Source organism: Sparus aurata, chromosome 16, assembly GCF_900880675.1.
Source record: "Sparus aurata chromosome 16, fSpaAur1.1, whole genome shotgun sequence".
Lineage (NCBI taxonomy): Eukaryota > Metazoa > Chordata > Actinopteri > Spariformes > Sparidae > Sparus > Sparus aurata.
Genome location: NC_044202.1, coordinates 12710154 through 12729907, shown reverse-complemented (window position 1 = coordinate 12729907; position 19754 = coordinate 12710154). Strand labels below are relative to the sequence as shown.

General features: G+C 43.2%; 1 protein-coding gene across 4 annotated transcripts in view; it reads right to left on the bottom strand.

Moving 5' to 3' along the window:
• stac (SH3 and cysteine rich domain) overlaps positions 1 to 18331 on the bottom strand; it is a 32359-nt gene extending 14028 nt beyond the window's left edge. The window contains exons 1-5 of one of the 4 annotated variants that reach the window (XM_030392158.1): positions 17904 to 18331; positions 16011 to 16301; positions 14824 to 14856; positions 12861 to 13194; positions 3924 to 4057 (exon numbers count right to left, since the gene is read on the bottom strand). In XM_030392158.1, coding sequence (XP_030248018.1) covers positions 3924 to 4057; positions 12861 to 13194; positions 14824 to 14856; positions 16011 to 16124 — 615 coding nt within the window. In that variant the 5' untranslated portion in view covers positions 16125 to 16301; positions 17904 to 18331. Of the gene's footprint in view, positions 1 to 3923; positions 4058 to 12860; positions 13195 to 14823; positions 14857 to 16010; positions 16544 to 17903 lie in introns of those variants that run through there. The other 3 variants (XM_030392159.1, XM_030392157.1, XM_030392160.1) reach the window with 3 other exon arrangements.
• Positions 18332 to 19754: the final 1423 nt, after the last annotated feature.

The window sequence follows — 19754 nt, the reverse complement described above, 5'->3', positions numbered from 1 at the left end:
TTCAGGCTCATCTGAATAACTGAGATGTCAGACTTTTGGGGGTCTAAAATTCATTTAGGAGAAAGGTGAAAAGCGCACACTTGTTGGGCCTGTCTGGTTCACTTGGCTGTAAACAAGAGACAGCGCTCACTGATGCCGGCAGTGACTTTGTTGACCACACTGATGCTGAGACAGACGTGGAAAAAAAAACAAAAAACAGGTAAGCCTTTCTGTTTTTTGGGCGACTTTTGTCAATTCATTCAGCACATTTAATGATCTACATCCAAAGAATGAGACAAACTGTGCTTAAAGCAGGAGTGTTTTCCCATCCAACTCTCGGTAGTTGGTGAAACTAATCGAGACAGATTTGATGAGTTTTATTTTGTGTGTGTTGTGTTTGAATGTGTGTCTTCGAAGGGTTAACAAGGCATTCAAGCTTGTCTTAGGTGTTCAGTTATGTTTTTTGGTTTTCTTCCTTGGCTTTTGCATGTTTATTCGTTAAGGGATATATAAAGTATAAATGAGCGCTTGTGGAATGGAGGGAACTCACCTCTCACACACATCTCCCAGCTGAAACTTGGGGGGGATAATCGCAATTACATCAGCAACTACTGGCTCTTGGGCTGATGGTGACCAGTTGAAAATTTGTAACTAATCTGCCAACCGTAACCGCACAGGAAGAAAGTCCTGGGTTCGAATCCCGCTGAGACAGGACCTTTGCATGTCCTCCCTGTACTTGTGTGGGTTTTTACGTACTTTGGTTACTCTGGAGTGTTGGTTCTCCGGATTGGGAGTTAGTCCCCCTGGGCGCAAGGACCGCCCACTGCTGTTAAAATGCTGAGCACCAGTTTCACCATGCTGTACATGATGTATGATATGTGACCTTAAATAAAGATTCTTCCACTGTCAATCACTGAATAAACTTTGAAACTCTCAAATAAGTGGCGCGCTCAAGGCTGCCTTCTAACAAGTGTTTTGAAAAGCTGTTTGTGTTGCGTAAACCGGGCACCACGGAAACCAAAACAGAGAGAGAAACTGGATACTGATTGCCCTTTGTGATGGCGTCATGCTGACAAACGGCACCTCTCTGCTATTGTTGGTGAGTGCGTGATAACATTAACCTTGAAAAAATACAACAACTCATGAGTGAATCAAGTTTGCACAAGCAAGGTTCTGAATCAGTAAAACTACTGACTGAATCGTGTCACAGCTGCAGATTTAGTGTGGCGGGGCTCACTCTCTCTCTGGTTAGTAACTGAGAGCGGGTCGGGAAGTGACTCACACGTAAACTGACACGTATTGATTATTAATCATGTTCCGATCCGAATTGGCAGGTCTCCCAGAAACTCCGAGGGGTCAACCTGACTCGAGAAGTAACTGAAAAACCATCTATTTTCCTTTACAGAGCCTGTGAAATACATAAAAGACAGTACGTTTGGCTAAATGGTGCCAAAGCTTATCATCAAGTAATGTTATGTAACCAAGTAGGTGAATCACGAAAGCCCGGGTGCTAAATCGTACTTATTTTTGTTTTGAATTAATTGTACCTGTTACATGGCACTCAGAAACCCTAATAAAAAGACACCAGTTTAGTGGTTTACGAAGATTCAGATGCATGAGGTAACGTGCTCTCTTTGCTGAAGGGGTTCTCAAGCCAAGAGAAACAAGCATGGCTACAACGTGTCCAAGTTTAGAGTAAGTCGAATTTAGAGCTCTACTCCTCTGGGGGAAACTTCCCTTTTTATGCCTGACCCCTCGACCTCATTTTCCACTCCTGAGAGCCGATCGTATCTCCGGGCCTCGTCCCTCTCGTGGACAGAAGACGTCACAATCGGGAAGGAGAGAGTTATTGAGACGGGCCCTCCTTTTTTTTTTTTTCTTGCTCATTAACGACTGTTTCAAATTTCCTCAACTAATTCCAGCCAAATTTCTGGAGGGACACGCAGTCGGATACTGTGGAGGAACAAGGCAAGAAAAAAAGGTAGAAAATCACACGTAATGTGACCTGACAGTGCTACAGTCTCCCTCTGTTCAGTGTGGGATGTGTGTGAATGACTAAAGATTCCCAGTTCTTTCCTGACTGCCAGTTTGCTGGACCGCTATGGAGGTGAAAGCATTTTCTTGGCGCTGGCTTTCCCTGGTGTAACTGAACCCTCTCTAGTAAAGACACTCGGCCCATCCCGACTCCACGGCCAAATGGTCTCATTGTGATGCAGTCCCGCAGATGGTTAGGGGCGACGGTGATAGTAAATCACATTATAGACCCCGATCCCAATTATCATCGGCCAATAATGAGAACACGCCCCCAGAAAGAGTGTTACAACAGTCTATGGTATTTAAGTTGGGGGGGTTTATTACAGCACAGGGTCATTAACTCTGTCTTATGAGGTAATAACAATGAAAATCTGACTTACTAACTCCACCGACTATGAAATAAATTCCCCGTCTCACTCAATGGGGCGGATTCGCTCTAACACTTGAACCTGAATCAGCTCCTGCTGCACTTTAAAGTTCGGTCATGGCTTCCATTAAGAGCTCATTAGCAGAAAAACTGCTTGTATGACACAACACAGGGAAGCAAATTGCTGAAATTAAAACATCTTGTGTATTTACTGTCAAACAAAACTCCAAAGATGTATCTCACAGACTTCCGATAATCATGCAAAATTACTGAAAAATGGAAAGATGTCACGTAAACCTAGTTTCTCAGCTTTTCATGGACTAAGAAAATGTTATTTTGAAGGTTGACCAAGGTTTCCAGTTAGGTTTTCAAAAGGGTTAACAAGACTAATAGGCTGAAGAATTTCCTGACCTTTCGAAGATCCCATATATTATTCAGAATTTCTCCATGTCTTTTTGAAGCAGAACTAGATGTTAAATATGTATAAAAGATGTATAAATACTGCAAAAGTATCAAAAAGCTTATTCCCATAGGCCATCAGGACTTCTGTAAGGTTGCGATGTCACAGCTGTACAGTCACAGTCTTCCTCAGGCCTGTAAAAGATGACCTATCAGAGCACATTGGACTTTTCAGGGAAGGGGGCCTTGAAGAGACAGGCACTAAATCGGATCACTTAGACAGAGGGTGAATAGAGGTGCTGCAGCAATGGTTAGCATGAAAATAATAATGTGTTTTTCAAACATTAAAGCATGTTCACATTTTCTTGTAGACACCCCAAAAAATAAACCTGAAAATATGCAGATTGTAGGAACCTGAGGGGTTCAGTTTGTTTCAAACCAACTAGTAACCCACCTGAACACAACATGAAACACACACCTGGAAGTTAAGATAAAGGTAATTAATCTTCAACAGCAGCGTACCGGAGCCGACTTGTTCCATCTTTGTGGTTCTGAAAAGTTTTCACAATCTTACTGCTTTTGCGAGTGATATAAAAGCTGAAATTTAACAATTAATGACGTGCTAATTATTCCAAACACTATTTCACACCCCCTTAATCTGACAAGCAACCAAGGCTCAACTAACATATTAAAAAAGAGACATCAGGGCTGAGACCGTGAAATGCCAAACACATCAAAAGACCGTTGCGTGTTAGTGTGACATCTTCAATAGTGGTTATGAAGCATTCTCTGGGTCATTGTATTGATCCTGATTTAATGGTTTATGCTGGAGGGGTCAGCATTTTGGCATTACTATTATCTAACACTCAGACAGACAGAGTGATGATATAACGATGATGAGGACGGTGACGAGGATGGATGATGGTCACAGATGTACCAGCACACTCACACATAGAGTGTGATTTTCTGAATAAGCACATTCTGGTGGGAAACGGTCCGACAGCCAATTCTAATGTGTCTGTTTTTGTTGCTAATGACATCAGTAATTATATTCCTGAAGCTCAGAATCTCCCAAACTGTTGACAGCAAAGAGACAAATGTACTGTCTATATCATCTTGATTTATTCTGTGTCATGCATCTCACCAGCTTGCCCATGCAGCGCTGCTGTCCCACTCCGTTCTCACACTTGTGGTGGAGGCTCATCTTGCAGGCTTTGCAGCGGAGGCCGTGCTTCGCCGTGTTCCCCGCCAGGAACACCACATGCTTGGCTGTTGTACCTGATACACACACACACACACACACACACAGAAAAGAGGCAGCAGGTTCAGATCTATCAAGTCGGGAACTGTGCTCGTGGTATTCCCAAGTGAGCAGACAAAAAGGCAGAGGTAATGGAAACTACTGGTCAGAGCAACATCTCGTTCATTTATTCGTTGTCTTTACACTCGCCAGAGTTTCTGAGTCTTTACCAGCATGCGCAGGGAGAAACCTGGGAAGCGACATGTGGAACATTTTAACAAGGACAGAATTTAGCAAACGCGACACATGATATGCACTTTCCTGCTAAACCATTTTAACCAAAGTGACTGTATTTGAGCCAGCGCCATCTCCGCCATGTGAAGAAAAAACCAAACTGGTGCCTGTGTGCAGCTCGTCCTCACTTATTAATATGTGACTCACAGTTGCTGGAATAAATTAAGATTAATCTGACTTATTTGTGAACCGAAGTTACGCAACATTGCAAATGCAAACGTTCCGCCTGTACGCGCGCATTCGCGCAAGGAGGTGTGTGAAATGAATACGGACAAAGATAGACGAGGAAATAGAAAATGAGAGTGATTTTTTGTTCTGGGCGAAGACAAAAGCTCACATGGCAACAACAACAGATTGTATCGTTGCTGCTCAGTTTTTTTCTGAAGATCAACGAGGCCCGAGTTCTGTTACCGCTTGTCTCATGTCACAGATTTGATTGTGTAAATATGCTTTTGATAACCAATAAGGTGGTTGCTGGATTTAACGGGGTGACCTGCACAAGCTCAGCTGTTGGTCAAAAGTTCGGCTGTGTTAACTTTTAAATATTTAAAAGATCCTGATATTACTGTCTGGACCTTGAAGCATCACAGACCATATTGCTGCTCAGGGCAGCAGAATCCTGAAAACTGGGGTTGGGGCAGGAAGCTATCATAACTCTCCGGTCTCCGCTCTCCTGAAGCTGTGTATGCTTGGAGGTAGTGGAACAGCCAGAGCTTAAACATCGAATATCAACTCTTTAAATATTATGCATGAAAAGACTTTCTGAGTTCAACATCAAATACAAAGGATAATACTTATCAACCATCAACCAACTGCTTATTAGCATCATGAGTTGACGCTTACCATCCCACACAGGTTCTACTAGTTAGTTAGCTATGAGCAAGACCACACTGATAATAAAAAAAGCTTAAATGCTACTAACATGCATGCAGAGAGAACTTAGTTGAAGGTTGATATCTGTACTCTACTGGAAAGTGCATGATCCTCCAAAAAATATGAGAGGAGAAACGAGTTCCTGAGAGGATGAATTATTCCTCTGTGTTCCACACAGCACGGGCAAAAAAACCACACCAATCACAGCCACGGTGGCCAGTTGACATATCATTTGACAGCTATTCCACATTAACAAGAGAGGACAGTATTGCGAAGTCCCGGCGTTGTTATTAGTTGTAGTCTGGCAGCTGTGCACTCCTGGCTCCATATCGATTAATCAATGAGCACGTGCCCTTCCCCCGGCTCACTCCCTGCATGTGAAAATATGTCAATGCAAAGGATTCATTGATCGGCGAGCGTCGAGAGCACAGGGGAGCATAACGGGTCCAGATTTCATCCGCTGAGAGATCGCCGGGTTGGTTCACAGCTGTCAGGTTGTGTAAAGTTTTGAGTTTGATTTTGATTTTGAGCGAGCACTGTGACAAGCAAATAATGTCCGCATTTCAGTCCGGATTATCCTCAACAACGCAGCATATTCAGGATGATGAGCAGGGTGAAGAGGTTCAATGAGCAGACTGTACTGTAAATGTGAAACCAAGCGGAACACCTGACAACAACAACAAACACAGGAAATAATGTGTACTTGAGGTACTAGGCCCCTCGTGTGTAGTCTACCTAGCCAACACGGGGGGAAAAAAAAAATCTCTGCTCGCTCTTCACGTGCTGTAATTTGAACCGGTGTCACGGCTACGTGGAGCTGGCTAGCAGCGGCGGCCACTTGAAACTCAGTAATGGGTGGAAAACTGGATCTGTGTTCCTCATTTAAAGCTCGTGTGCTTCTTGGCTGAGCCTCGCTGACACAGAGCTGGAGTGGACTTAGTTAACCTGAGATGGAAACCGAGGGAAATGTGATCCCGGCCTCATCGGTCAGCTGCGGATCACCCCAGCGACAACAGCAGCAGCAGAGAGACAACAAGCTCCAATTTTTAGGTCACTCTAAATCAGGTCGGCCGATGATGCTCTCTAACGAGCACTTGGAGTTCCATTCCTCTTCTGGTCAGCAAACAATGTCTCTTTTGCGTCTTTAAAACAGCCTGACCCCAAGCTCTCGTCCACCTCTCTGGATGCGCGGGAAGCCGAGTCGCAGTCTCATCTCAAGCTATGTCAACTAGAGACAACTGGTTTCCCTACATGTGAATAGAAGTTTAAACTTAGATTGGTCGAGTGGTTTAAAAGTGAGACAGAACTCAGAAACGGTCAAAACGAAATCTGGATTTAAAGGTCAAATCTGTAAGACAGTTGATTGTTGAGTCCCATTCACAACTCGTCAAATACTGACGCTCCAGGACAGCGGGTCGGGCCGTCCACCAATCAACCATTTTACAAATTGGACCTTGAATCTGTGGGATTGAACAAAAAACATTCATCTCATTCTTCAATAACTTTCTATTAAACGCTACTGAAATGTGTTAGATTTTGCACAGTGCCTTATTGAAGATTGCACATTATCCTCCAAAACACGACGACAACACATAGGAGATACAGTAAAAAATAATCAGACGGGACCGGTTTAACCAACGTCGTCAATATGAGTAACATATGCTTGTTTGGGGACATGAGGTTTCTTCGCAAATTGTGGTAATTCTGTAAATTAAATGTGCATATTAATCAAATCATAAATAAAAGTTTGTATTTACGGTGTCGACAAGCAAGGGGAGCAATGTTAAATCGGCTAGTTTGATCGAACTCAATCAAACAGCTAAGAGGGAAAACACACAGTTCGAGCAGGCTGATACAAGAAACTGACATTGCCGTCTTCTTCCAGTAATGGCGAGACTGCGTTTAGGTGCTTTTTTCCCCCCCAGGCTCAGAGAAAGATTCCCGGGCCTAAAGGACTTTTTCACAGCTGGCGGGGAAAGTGAGCAACAGTGCTGCTGCTCTCTCTGGCATCCGCTGTTTCTTGGCTACTCCGCCTTTAAAGCCCATCATTCATTCACACTACACTAAAGGACAAGACTCCTGCCAGACGTCCCATACCTTCTTCATCTCGCCTCTTATTTTCTTTTCCCACACAATCTTTCTCCCTCGACTTCTCCCACTCTTCCTCCCCCTGTGGAATCCCTCTTACGCTGCACACTCGCCTTTATAATAGCCACACATTGATCCATTAAGCCTCTGTTCTCGCTTCACGCCTCCTGGTTTCCCTGTGCAAAAAACCTTCATCGTGACAATAACTCCTCCACCTCCTCTTCTCCCTAAGCTCCACCAAAACACTGACCCGAACGGCATTATTTGGTTCGTTTGCAGATGTTTCTCCCACGGCCATTAGTCTTTAACGCTGATAAAAAACTATTTCTCCATCTGGAAAATTTAAGGAAATAAGGCCTAGAATGCTGACAACAGTATATTCTGAGTATTTCTGTTTTTACGTATCCATCTGTGATCAGGGGACTTGATGAACTGCATCGGGAACAGATGCAACTGGAACTGTTTTTAGGATTTAAATTCACTACGGGCCATGAGGAGTGTCACGCTGTCTGCAAAGATTGTGCCATATGTCACTTTTCTGGCAGGGAAGATTCAAAATGAAATGTGAACGTGTGTACCAAAATTCAGGACAATCTAGCCAATAGCTGTCGAGACATTTCAAAAAAAACCTTATGGTGGCATTAGAGGAAACATGAATGTCCGAACAAATTATTACGCCACTCCGGCTGATATTTGTCGAGATATTTCAGTCTCGACCTACGTGTCAAGCTGACGCTCTGCCTTCACTTGTCTCCCGCGCGGCTAAAAGCAGATTTTCCGTAGTTTGAGTCTAACACGTCAGCGCTCTCAAAAATATCTCTCACTCTCGACTTTTTCGGTGACTGACGTCGTTCAGCTGACATTTTGCCTCCGCTGGCACTCACGCTGCTTGACATTTTACAATGCGTCTTTTGATGGAGTGCCGGTGTTAGAGAGAAATTTTCGAGACGCGGCTGACATTGTCTGCGTTAAAATGGATAAAGGCAGCGGCGAGGGGAAGTGCGAGGTCGTCACTATGCACGGCCGACGAATCTTGTGTGACAAAGAGAGGAAAACATCACAGCTGGCATTCACTTAAGTGCATCTCGGTGGTATCACCACAGCAGTATCTGTATACTCTTCAACCTTGACCCCAAGATTAATTTCTCTCTGGGAGCGACTGTGTGCGTCTCAGGGATTTCATAGCACAGATCAGTGCATGTTAATCAAGTGAGATGACTGTCTCATTCGTATTAAACATCAACTTATTTGGAAGTTGGAAGCCTCGATTTGAGGTGTTTGAGGGATTTTCTAAGTTACTTACTGTCTAACCCCTCAAAGTGGTTGCAGGATATTAATATAGTGGTAGTAATCAGTATATTAGACTGATTGACAGTGATATTTTGTAATAGTTTCGCTTAAAGCTCACGTAAGTTCACGACCCAAAAGCAGCAATTTTCTATTTATTTTATTTTTCAGCCCCGTAAATCAAATTTACACCCTCTGCCAGCCACAAACAACCTTCCCATTCACTCATGCAGACGTTTAATTTAATAAGAGATTTTGCAGCAAGGACCTGCAATCAGTATCTCGGCATTAGCGATCAGAATCTGAGCATTTTTATGCGCCAGTGAAAACAAATTCATTGTGCCTTTCACAACAAGGACACCTATAAATCAAAACTGAGCACTGCACATATATTTAAGCACATGTTATAATGGAGGAAAAACATGGCTGAAACAAAACAGGAGCAAGAATAACCTTAATAAAGAAAGGAATGTTTTCTGAATACACCGCTTAGTTAAGTTTCAATGTTACTCTTAACTTATTTGATAGGTGTAAACGGATTCTTTGAGCTTTTCTGAGTAATTATGATGGCGTTTGGCGATTATCACATGTGGTCATCGGCGAGCATTTCACAAAAAAAGCTGAACAGGAAAGAGAACATGTGTTGAGCAAGCCGGGATATTGATAGCAGTGTTGACATTGCTCTTTGTAGCCGTGTTCTCGCTCGAAATAATACATGGACACACAAACAATATGTTGGATTACAATTAGGCAAGTGAGCACCAACATAAAAAAAATACAACTGCCCTATTAAGTATTCAGTGATCTGGTTTACTTTAGATCCATCTATGAACCTAGTAAATAAGTCAGTGAGCACCATGATATAATTCCATTTTCATAATGGACGACACATTTCATTTGTACAGGCTTTTATATAATAAAGGGTCCTTCTTGAGGAAGCATGTGAGTGTGTAATGTTACTAGGATGCCTCTTGAAATATTAAAGAGATGATACGGAACATTTAAGAGTTGAAACGTCTAAAAACAAACAAGACCCAGCTAAATATTATGTTGCGTTTGTACTTATATTGCCCCAAATGTTTGCAACCGTGTTCACCCAGAGAGCTGCAAAAATCTGTCAAATCTGTGATTTTATCTGAAGCTAACGGTGCATTTTATTTGGTCCCCTGTCTCTATAACTTGTAGGAGCGTCAGAGAGTGACTAAATGGAAGAAAAAATGTAGTCACGTCAGACAGATTTTCAGCTGCAACGGTGGTGATTTAACGATGAGGACAACTCCCACGATCTTGCACCATGTCACGACTCCATCTTCAAACTACGTCTTTTGTTTTAATTGTTTTGATTGAGAGACTTTAAAGCGTCAGAAATTACATAGTTTATACTAAAAACGAAGCTATGATTACGAGATTGATCTGGGGTATGATTAGAGGTGTGAATGTTCACTGGCCTATTCGATTTAACTTCACCCGCCAACAATTCGAATGCATGACAATTCTTGATGCATCTTGAAGCAACTCAGTCCGTCCTCAGATTTCTACAGAACTGCACACAGCTACTTTTTCATCATTTAATACAAGCAGTAAGATAAATCTGACTTCTCCTTTAATTTAGAAAGTCCTGCTAAAAATCAGACCACAATAGTCTATAATATATAAACATAATCTTTCCAACACCAGCATCTGTGTCCATTATATCCAGTACATGTCCAATAATATAATATATTGTATTTGTTTAAACGGTATTATTTTGTCACGTCTGGCTGTGTGGGAAATGTTGCTGCAAGTCGTGGATTCATAAAGGCACAAAAGTATTACAGATATTTTTCACTCCACAGAAGCTTTTTCCACCGTCATCAGTGCCATAAAAAATAATCACTGCACTCTTTTGACTCCGTGAACCTTCAGCAATAAGTAATGAATGGCCGTTAGGATTTAATAATCGCAGCATGCTTGTAGCAGCAGTTTGAGTCCCCTCCACTCCACCGCGACAGCTCTCTCTCTCTCTCTCTCTCTCCTGTGTGCTGCTCTTTGACTCTGGGACACTGAGTCAGACTTTGACGGCACAATAACAGCTTATTACACACACAGACACACACACAAACACACACACACACAGACGCACACAGATAACCACCCTCCACTCGCTCTCTCTCTCTCCGCGGCGGACGACAATGTGTTCTTGTTAAAGCAGGACAAATGAAGAAGAGGGCAGCATCTTTTGTCATGAGGGGACCAGAGGGCTCTGCACCTATCACAGGGCCAGGCAGACCTGACATCACACTTCCATTATTAACAGACCACTGGAGGACTGTTCGAGGCTTACGCCACCAGACGTGCCTCACTGGCCACATAAAAAAAAGACCAGTGCAAATAAAAACTGTGTACAGTATGAATGTGTTTCATGGTGGGATGAGCTTTAGTTTGAATCGCATAGTCATACATTCAAAGCCAACAGATTTGTTGGTGTCCTCCAACCTAACATGACCATGTCCGCGCCAGAAATGAAAACAACCATATTTCATAATCTTCAGGATGAAAAAAAAGCCTCTACACAGCACTTATCATGAGACTCTAATTCTCTGTTTCTGGTCAGAAGGGATGGGGAGGTCAAATCTAGTAAACAGCTCTATGAATTCAATCTACAAAACGTGTTTTTGTTTGGTTTCTCAAGAGCACTGTAGACCTGTAAGTGTGAGAGTTTAACCAGCTGACAACCTGTGTTAACTGTTTTGGGTTTTGGTTTTGTTTTCGTCATCTTGGTGACCGCAGAAACCAGCTGTAAACACAATACAGACACATCATCATATGTCATATTATCATTTTTTCAGCTGAAATGGAAAATGTGATCGGAAACAGTTGCTTAGTGATACATCCAGTAGACGTGAGGTAACATCTTTATTAATTTAGAGTAAAGACTATGTCTAATATTAAATCTCCTTTTAGCTCCATTTTGATCTCCACCAAATATCGGTCACTTTAGCTGTTAAACGTTCCACCGTGTTCCACCAGCAAATCACTCACTGTGTCTAACTGCTCGGTACAGGTGGAGCTTTTTGGATGAAAACAGCTAACATGCTAGAAATGACACGAATGAGGGGAGAAAAGTTGAAGCTGAAACTTGCAAAAAAGTCCCGTGGAGCTGAGAGAAACTGTGGACTACTGTGGTTTTATTACCATGCCCGAAGCCTTAGGGATGCACAATACACAGTGTGTACTGGCTGATAGTATATCGACCCTGTGATGGGAAATTAATATTATCTGCTATCAGCCCATAATTAAATCAGAGCTGATAAATGGAGCCTATAATATGGAGCCCAATTGCTTTCACTGACAGGACTGATGAGAGCAGCATCTACACACTGGAAAGACTAGGAAACAGGCTTTTTTTTTTTTGGAGTTTCGTAGGAAGAGGACACGATTGTAAAAGACGAGTTTAAGCTACAAGTAATCAACTTCTTTTTAAAACACAAGAATGTGACATTATTATTTGACCTGTCAATATAAGCCAAGAGAAGCAGGTGGTCATCAGTTTTCGTAATGGTGGAGAAAAAAAATCCATATTGCGCATCCCTCAGTTCTTGATGTTGTTGATATGCTGATGGTTGAGCAATCCACAACACTCAAAATCAAAATCTTCTAAAACAAGTATTTTTCATAGCTGATGGTGAGGGGAGCAGTGTTTATTTCATGTCAAGAAAAGAACTGAGATTGGACTTGAATCTCCCAACCAACAACTTTTGATTTTCTTCGTTTAAAATTGGGAAATCTCAAGCTGACTTCTGATTAAATACGGGACAAAAATACTTTCTTTCAGTTCTGTAAAGGAAATCAAAGACTGCTGGCAAACTGCTCAACCATTGGCGTCCCTTCGCTGGATATGTGCACATTTACATGCCCATTTCCTAACCCACTGTTCTGTCGTCTTTTTATCCGCTACCAGGCGTGATAACAGGGGCTTGTTGAGCAGATGGTGCAGGCAGCCCTTGTCATTGTCATGCTGCAGAGGCCCTGATATATAAAGACTTAGCAGTCCCGCAGCACTGATGGTTAACAAGGAGGAGAAACCTGAACATCTGTTGAGGGGAGAACAGGTTTGGGAGCTGGCACGGCTGTTGTTGGCTATCTGACACCCCGGCAGACAGACGGAGGGAAGTGGCTTAGTGTGCGGGAAAAAGGGAGGACGAGAAACTTCAGTCACGTGTCAACGGGTCAAGTTGGAGGTTTCTAACTGTCTGAGTGTGTTTCGGTACTTGTGTGTTCGGTACTGATCACACTACTGAAGGAGAGAGGTGACCATACCTACGATCATGTGGTTGCAGACGTCACAGAACGTGGGCTTCTTGAAGATGTGCTCCATGAAGCAGTGCCCCGCCGAGTCCACCTGCAGTGGGTTGCGCAACTGGGAGCGCGACGTGGGAGGAGGGGCGCAGGGGATGGCCGGAGGGACCGGAGGGATGGGCAGGTTGGTGGTGTGCGGCGGGGCCATCCCGATGTTGCAGAGATGGCCCGTGCTGCTGCTCACGTCGGACAGCAGCTCCGTCTTGTTGTCACTGCTGTTTCGGAAGAAGTTGTCGGCGCTCTTGCTGCGGATGCTCTTGGTCTTGAAGGACAGCGAGCGCTTGAGTCTCTGCAGCTGTAAAAAAAAAAACAGAGGGAAACGATGTTGATGAAGAATGGAGCGAGGAAGGGGAAAAGAGTGGAATAATGAAGGGAGAGGATGACGGAGGAGAGAGAGAAATTCAGAACAAACTGAGAGAGATGGGAAGTAAATTAATTCCCGTTACAACCCAAATGAATCGGCAACTTAGCCTGTGAAACCTTTCTCTGAATCCCATGCCTGATAAAAAGACCACTGGTCGGGGCGACATTTCATTGCTCGGAGGAAAACCTTTTTCGATGTTCCCTACCTGGAAGGTAATGTGATTTCCTGGTTAGGGCGATGCATCACGCCAACCACTATTCCTCACACGCTGTGCTGCCGCTGCCGGCTGCTGCTTCTATCAATCTCATTAGCGTCCTCTTTTACAGTAACACTATTCATAACACTTCTCACTGGCAGCCCGTCGTTTAACCTCTCAGTGTGTTCTTCCTCCTCTGCGAAACTCACTTAATTCTGGGCTCAAACACGCAATAAAGAATCTCTCTGCTACTGTAATGTGATTTTACAGTTCTGGTTTTCTGGCCGGTGCGTGGCTGCGGGTCTCCTAACGAGGAAATTGATTTTATTTTAAGTAATTGATGGGTAGGAAAGCACTCCTAATGATCCATTATCTCCTAGCGCAGCATACAGGCCTGGATGTGCGACTGTAAACACGTGAACACCTGCGGCCAGTATTTCAGTTTTTCTGCCGCGCGCTCGAGGTTGGAACCGCCCTCTTCGAACTTTAAAGTATTAGTTGGGATACTACATCTACTACAAAACAATAGGTCAAATAAACACCCATACATTGTTAGCGGTTGCTATTTCTGGCTAATAAGCCTGAGCAAATTATCTGGAGAGCTTCTCACTGCTCGCAGCTCTGGTATGGTGAAGATCAATCAAATCCACGGGTCACTCCTGGAACAATCAATTTGGACCCTTTTTTCTCTACCATTACCGCCCACGCACAGGAATGCACACATGACGATATAGCCACACATATTCTGCTGCAACCTCTCGTGGTGCACTACGTCCACGGCAGTTACGCACCCTGGAACAATAAAACAGTGGTAAAGCACAACAGCAATGTTCACACAGTTGGTTCTAAATAACAGCATTAGATGGATTAGCATTTCTTTTTTTTTTTTTTTGCTGTGATGGTAAAGGATGCTACACTTGTTTCCCGTGAGGTGGTTTCATGTCATTGAAATAAAAGACAATCGCAATAAACAAAGATCTATCTGAATGGTCAAAGTGAGGAGGAGATGTGTGCATGCATCGAGGGGGTCATGCTGTGTTTGATGACACCAAAAACTGCGTGTTCTACCGTAAAAGCAGGGAGGGTTAATGGGGGGGGGGGGGACTTGACAGAAAACAAACTAAAAACAAAAAAAGTTATTGCATAGGCTCATGTGTCAAACCATTCAGGAACAAAGAGTGTGCTCTGGGAACATGGGTGATGATGGATTAAACCATTCTGTGGCACAGACTCCACTGAGCGATCGATCTTAAAAAAAGCAGGAAAAAGTTGTCACGAGAGACAACTTTTCATCCTCGTGTACATGCAGGTATGACTGAAATCAGCGGTGCGCTACAGTTTTTTGCACAAGAGTGGAGGCTCACCTTGCGCTTGTGATGTTCAGGCCTCACAGTATTCTTAAAGGAGGGATAAAAAACACAAACACAGCTTTACTTAATGGTGGTGCACTCTACGTATCCTGTCTTACATCACTTTTCTGCAGGCTGTTCGAGGACTAGGACGAGATTGGTGGAGGTGAGCGAGGTTGTTGTTTGGCAGAAGCTTTAAAGATGTTGTGAGGAGCCGGGAGTCTCTTATTATCATTTTCCCAGTGACCAAATGTGCCAGAGCAAGGGCTCACATGCCGAAACAGTGCAAAGGAAGCGGTCGTCTCTGTCTGTCGTCCCAGGTAAAGAGTGAGAAAACGGAAGCAAAAGATAGATATAGCCTCGTCTTCAAAAATTGAGCAAAATAAGAGGAAGAGTGAGTCTCGTCTGTCCTGCATGAGAGCTGCTGTTGCCTTCCACTACCAGGATGACGAGTCCAATATTCTACTGCTAATTGTAGTAGTCTGGGCAACATGTGGCCCACATAGATGGCAGAGCGCCCGAGGCAGCTGTGGATCTCTATCACACAGCCTACATTTTTATCCCACATCGGCCACAAGACGAAAGTGCCACCAACCCATGTGCCACTTACTCTCTAATAATAACACAATATAACTTCCTTTGCCACTACAGCACACAGTGATTCTGTTTTGACGAGCCTTTCGGTTCACAGTTCCTATCAGTTATAGAACTCGAGAGAAAAACACAATATTGCCACTGAAGCGCCTTAAAAGAGTGTACTGTGCTTAATAATGACTTTAAACTGACCTCATCTGCATCTAAAGGTTGTTTTCTGCTGTGCTACAGTGCCATGATGTTACTCTGATGGCATTCCAACAGGCTGAGAAGTTCTGGCGTACTAAAAATTAGTCTGCAAACATGTTATCTGAGTGGTTCTCTGTCCTATTTCTACATCTGATGATATTCCTGAAGTCTGCCCGTCATACCAACAGGTTTGGTATCTTCTCTAAATCAGCTGGGAAGTCAGAGATAACAAAAAAAAAGAGTTTAAATACATGTTGTTCTCTCTGGGAGCTGATCCCTGTTGGGTCGATTTTATGGCCATGTTGACAGAAGTTTGTTTATCCTGCTCTATTAATAACAGTTGGACTAATGCACAGAGCGACCGGACAGTATATCAGTCTAATGTGGTAAATAGTGAATATTAACAGGGAAAGTCCTACCTTGGTTTCCTGCTGGTTGGCGTTTGCCGTCGGGGATTTGGGTGTCTCATTCTGGTCCCGTTCGTCCTCTTTGCCCCCACTTTCGTCCTGAATCATGTTGGCCGGCGGGATCATCCTCCCTATCTGGGGTTCGCTGTTTTGCCTGACTGTTCGTAGAGTTTGCTTCCTCCCCGAGCTGTTTATATCGTTCCCATTCCTCTATAGTCGCCGTGACCCGAGGACGAGAGGAGGAGAAGTCATCCAGACCCGCTGCTGCCGACGTGAAGAGGAAGTCTGAATCTCATCCACCGACTGGGAAAAGATAAGGAAAATGTCTTGAAGAGCGAAGGAAGAGCTTTCCCGAATCTGAAGTTTGCAGTCAGTCCCGTTCAGCTTCAGAGTGCATTGTCCCTCTAAAGGAGGCTCTCGCGTTTACTGTGTCGTCGTGCGTAATGCTGCCAAGACATCTCCAAGTCCACGCTGCGCGCCGTGCGCCGCACACTGCCAGTACTCCGATGGGCGGAGAGCCGTGAACGATCGAGGGAGGGAAGGATGGGGAAGGAGGAGAAATATGACACAAGGACTCTGTCCTGCCAAAACTCAGCTGGAGGACAATCAGGGAAAAGCACCCATATGGTCGAACTGAATCACGGCCGGATAAAAAGTTAAAAGATGTTTACGAGGGTGGCCACATGTTTTCACATTGGCCCATTATTTCCTGGGAAAATTATTTTTAGCGTTTTTAAGTTTTGTTTTTTCTGGAAACAGGTTAATTTCTAAGTAACCTTAATCTTCCTTGTTTAGGCTAATTGACATGGACTGGGACAATGTTTCTGAAATAAAGTAAGTTTGATAAGTATATAATTACATTTAGGTACTGGGAGATTTCTTTTGACCAAAATCAAACTGAATTATTGCTAGAAGCAATTCCACATTTTGAGAAATATGCTCAATCTCTTACCTTGAGCTCAATGTATATCCTTTAACTACATGTTATCTTGGATTAAATTACAGATGATTAATAATAAATAATGTTAATGCCTCCTGGGTACACAGTTAGGGGCTGCGGGCTCAGTCCAGAAGGAACAAAAATCCACCTGCCAGTATCTGCAAAGCTCATCATATAACAAACACATTGTTCATTGGATTATTCAATAACCATCTCAGAAAATGCCACAGTTATCAGTTACACGTTTTTGCAAAAAGGGCTATCATGGCCTCGCAGACATGTTAAATGAAATGCATTTGAAATAATATATGTTTTTCATTAGACTAATATGGTTGAATTCAATGCTAAAGTCCACCTTGGACACTGTATACTGCTGCAACCCTGATCAATGTTTCTCATCAAACGACATGATAAAGTTCCTTCTATAATGACCCAGAGTGCAAGAAAATGTGATAAAGTGACGTCCAGGATGCACTTCTAGAGGACACACAATCCAGCAACAAAAATGCAATTCGGGCTGCCCTAATGGAATACCAGTTGGCCTCTATGTTCCTCCAAATGCTTCAATAATTAACAAATCCTTGTGTGATTTTATTGCATAGGTGTACTACTTATTAAGGGATTGTGGGATATGTGGGACCAAAAACATTCACAAAACACAAAACAAACATTCTGATATGTCACAGAATAAACAAGTGAAACTCTAAAATATCCCTGGCTAATTTTGAGTAGCACTCTAACTCTGAGTCACATAACAAAACAAGGTTAATCTCATGCCCCTCCGTCCGCCACTGCAGTCCATTATTAGATTAATGAATATACTCGAGGGTGCATCTGTTGAAATTCACTTTTCTGAGAGGATCCACTCAAGAGTCGGACGAGAAAACAATCACACTATGGTACAGGGTATATTTACGCATCGATAAGCCATTATATAGAAAACAAACAACATCATGACACTTTACCTTCTGAGGTGAAATATGAGGTGTCTCACCCGCCTCGGATGGGATAGGCGTGATGCCCGCTGTAGTGATACATCACGCTGCCTCCCTCCAGGCTCCCCTGTGATGTGATGTCCTTGAAGCTACATCGCGGGACGAAGGAGGCAGGCGCCAGACTGCAGCCTCCTCGCTCTGACAGGAATCCCAAGGAGTGATTCTATCATACAGCTCAGTTTTCTTGCAAGAGATCATAAGGGATTCCCTTCCCAAAACCTCCCACATGCTACATGCTCTGAAAGGAGACTCAAAGTGTTTCAGAAAAAGCTGGTATAATGTTAAGAATAATCACTTGAGCTTTGCTGTTTTATAAGGCAGCTATCATTTTTTAACAGACTGTAGTTGACCAAAAAACTGCGGATGTGATATTTTAGCACTCCTCTGCCACTTGTGATAAACAAGCTCTTCACAATTTACAGCATCACCAAAAAGCATCATCTGACTAACGAGTATTCAGGGGCTGAGGATGCATCCAGTGTTAAAGAGCCACACATCGCAGAAAGCACCGCAGAGTGGCCGACACTCAGAGGGTGGTGGCATTTACATCTACTGTTTAGTTGCCCTGTGCTTGTTTAGTTTAGAAGGGTGTGAATAATTAATTCATAGTTGCTAGGTTTGGGGCATCGCTGTAGCAGAGAAAATCCAAATAATCTGACACTCAGGACAGATGTTGTTGCCTCATGTTCTTGTAACCTTATAACTTCTAAACTAGGCCCCAGTCCACGGGCTCTGGATGAGCAAAACGTGTCAAATTATGGGGTACAAAAACCGACTGTATATCAAGGTGACCCCCAAAGACTGGAGTGGTGAATATTAGATTTAGGAAATAATGTCCCTGAAATGTAGGCCTATAGGTGGAACTGGAATTTAGTAGAATAAACCTCAAGGTCAATTTACTTGCTTCCTCCATAGATTTTACTCTAACCATATCACATGCACATGCCAAAGGCTTTGCTAGCTTCTGGGTTTACTTCCAGGTTACACACCCCACTGAATATGCAGTTTCTCCCGCTGGCCCCACCCGGGAGTTCCTGCTCTGTCCATAGACTTTTCATTGTCATGACGTCACAGATTTTTTTGGCTCGAGGAAAGTCGTACAAATGTTAAACCTCATTGGATCAAATTAACAGAATAAAAGCAGTCATAATTGGCCTTGTTCGCAGTTTGACGTGTCTTGTCAACAGTTTTACATGTCTCCTGTTTATAATGGCGGTCTATGAGGAAAAAGCTTTTCGGGTTACAATGCCTCGAATGGCCACCTGGCAATGTTGGAAGCAAGGCTGAGCGCTGTCCTAAAATCAAGGTCTATTATACATCAATGCCATATTCGCACAGCAGCTATTTTCCTCTGGTATCAAGTCCTTGAAACATATAGAATCTTCAAAATTCTAACTATTATACTGCTTCTTCATTTTTCATTAAGTGAAAAGGCATTTCAAGGTAAATCAACATATTCAAAAGCCATTAGCTAACATTAGCATTCATTCACACCCTAGCCAACGTTACTTTATGACAGTTAGGGTGTTAGTGTGTTATTGTTACATGTTACATTAGGAAAGGTAAAATGAATCAATAGAAATCTTGGACACATTCATTTGAACCTGGAAGTGAAATGCACTGCATGAAGTCAAATAGTAACGTTAGCTGGAAAATACCAGTTAGCTTAGCTTAGCACAAAGTACAGAAACAGGGGTACACAGCTAGCCTGTCCCTACCTTTACAGCTTACTAGTTAAAATGCGATATTGCGGTTACAAACCGAAGTCTAAAAACGGCATATCATGGTTCTATGAGGGAGTTACGTGCACGACTATTTTCG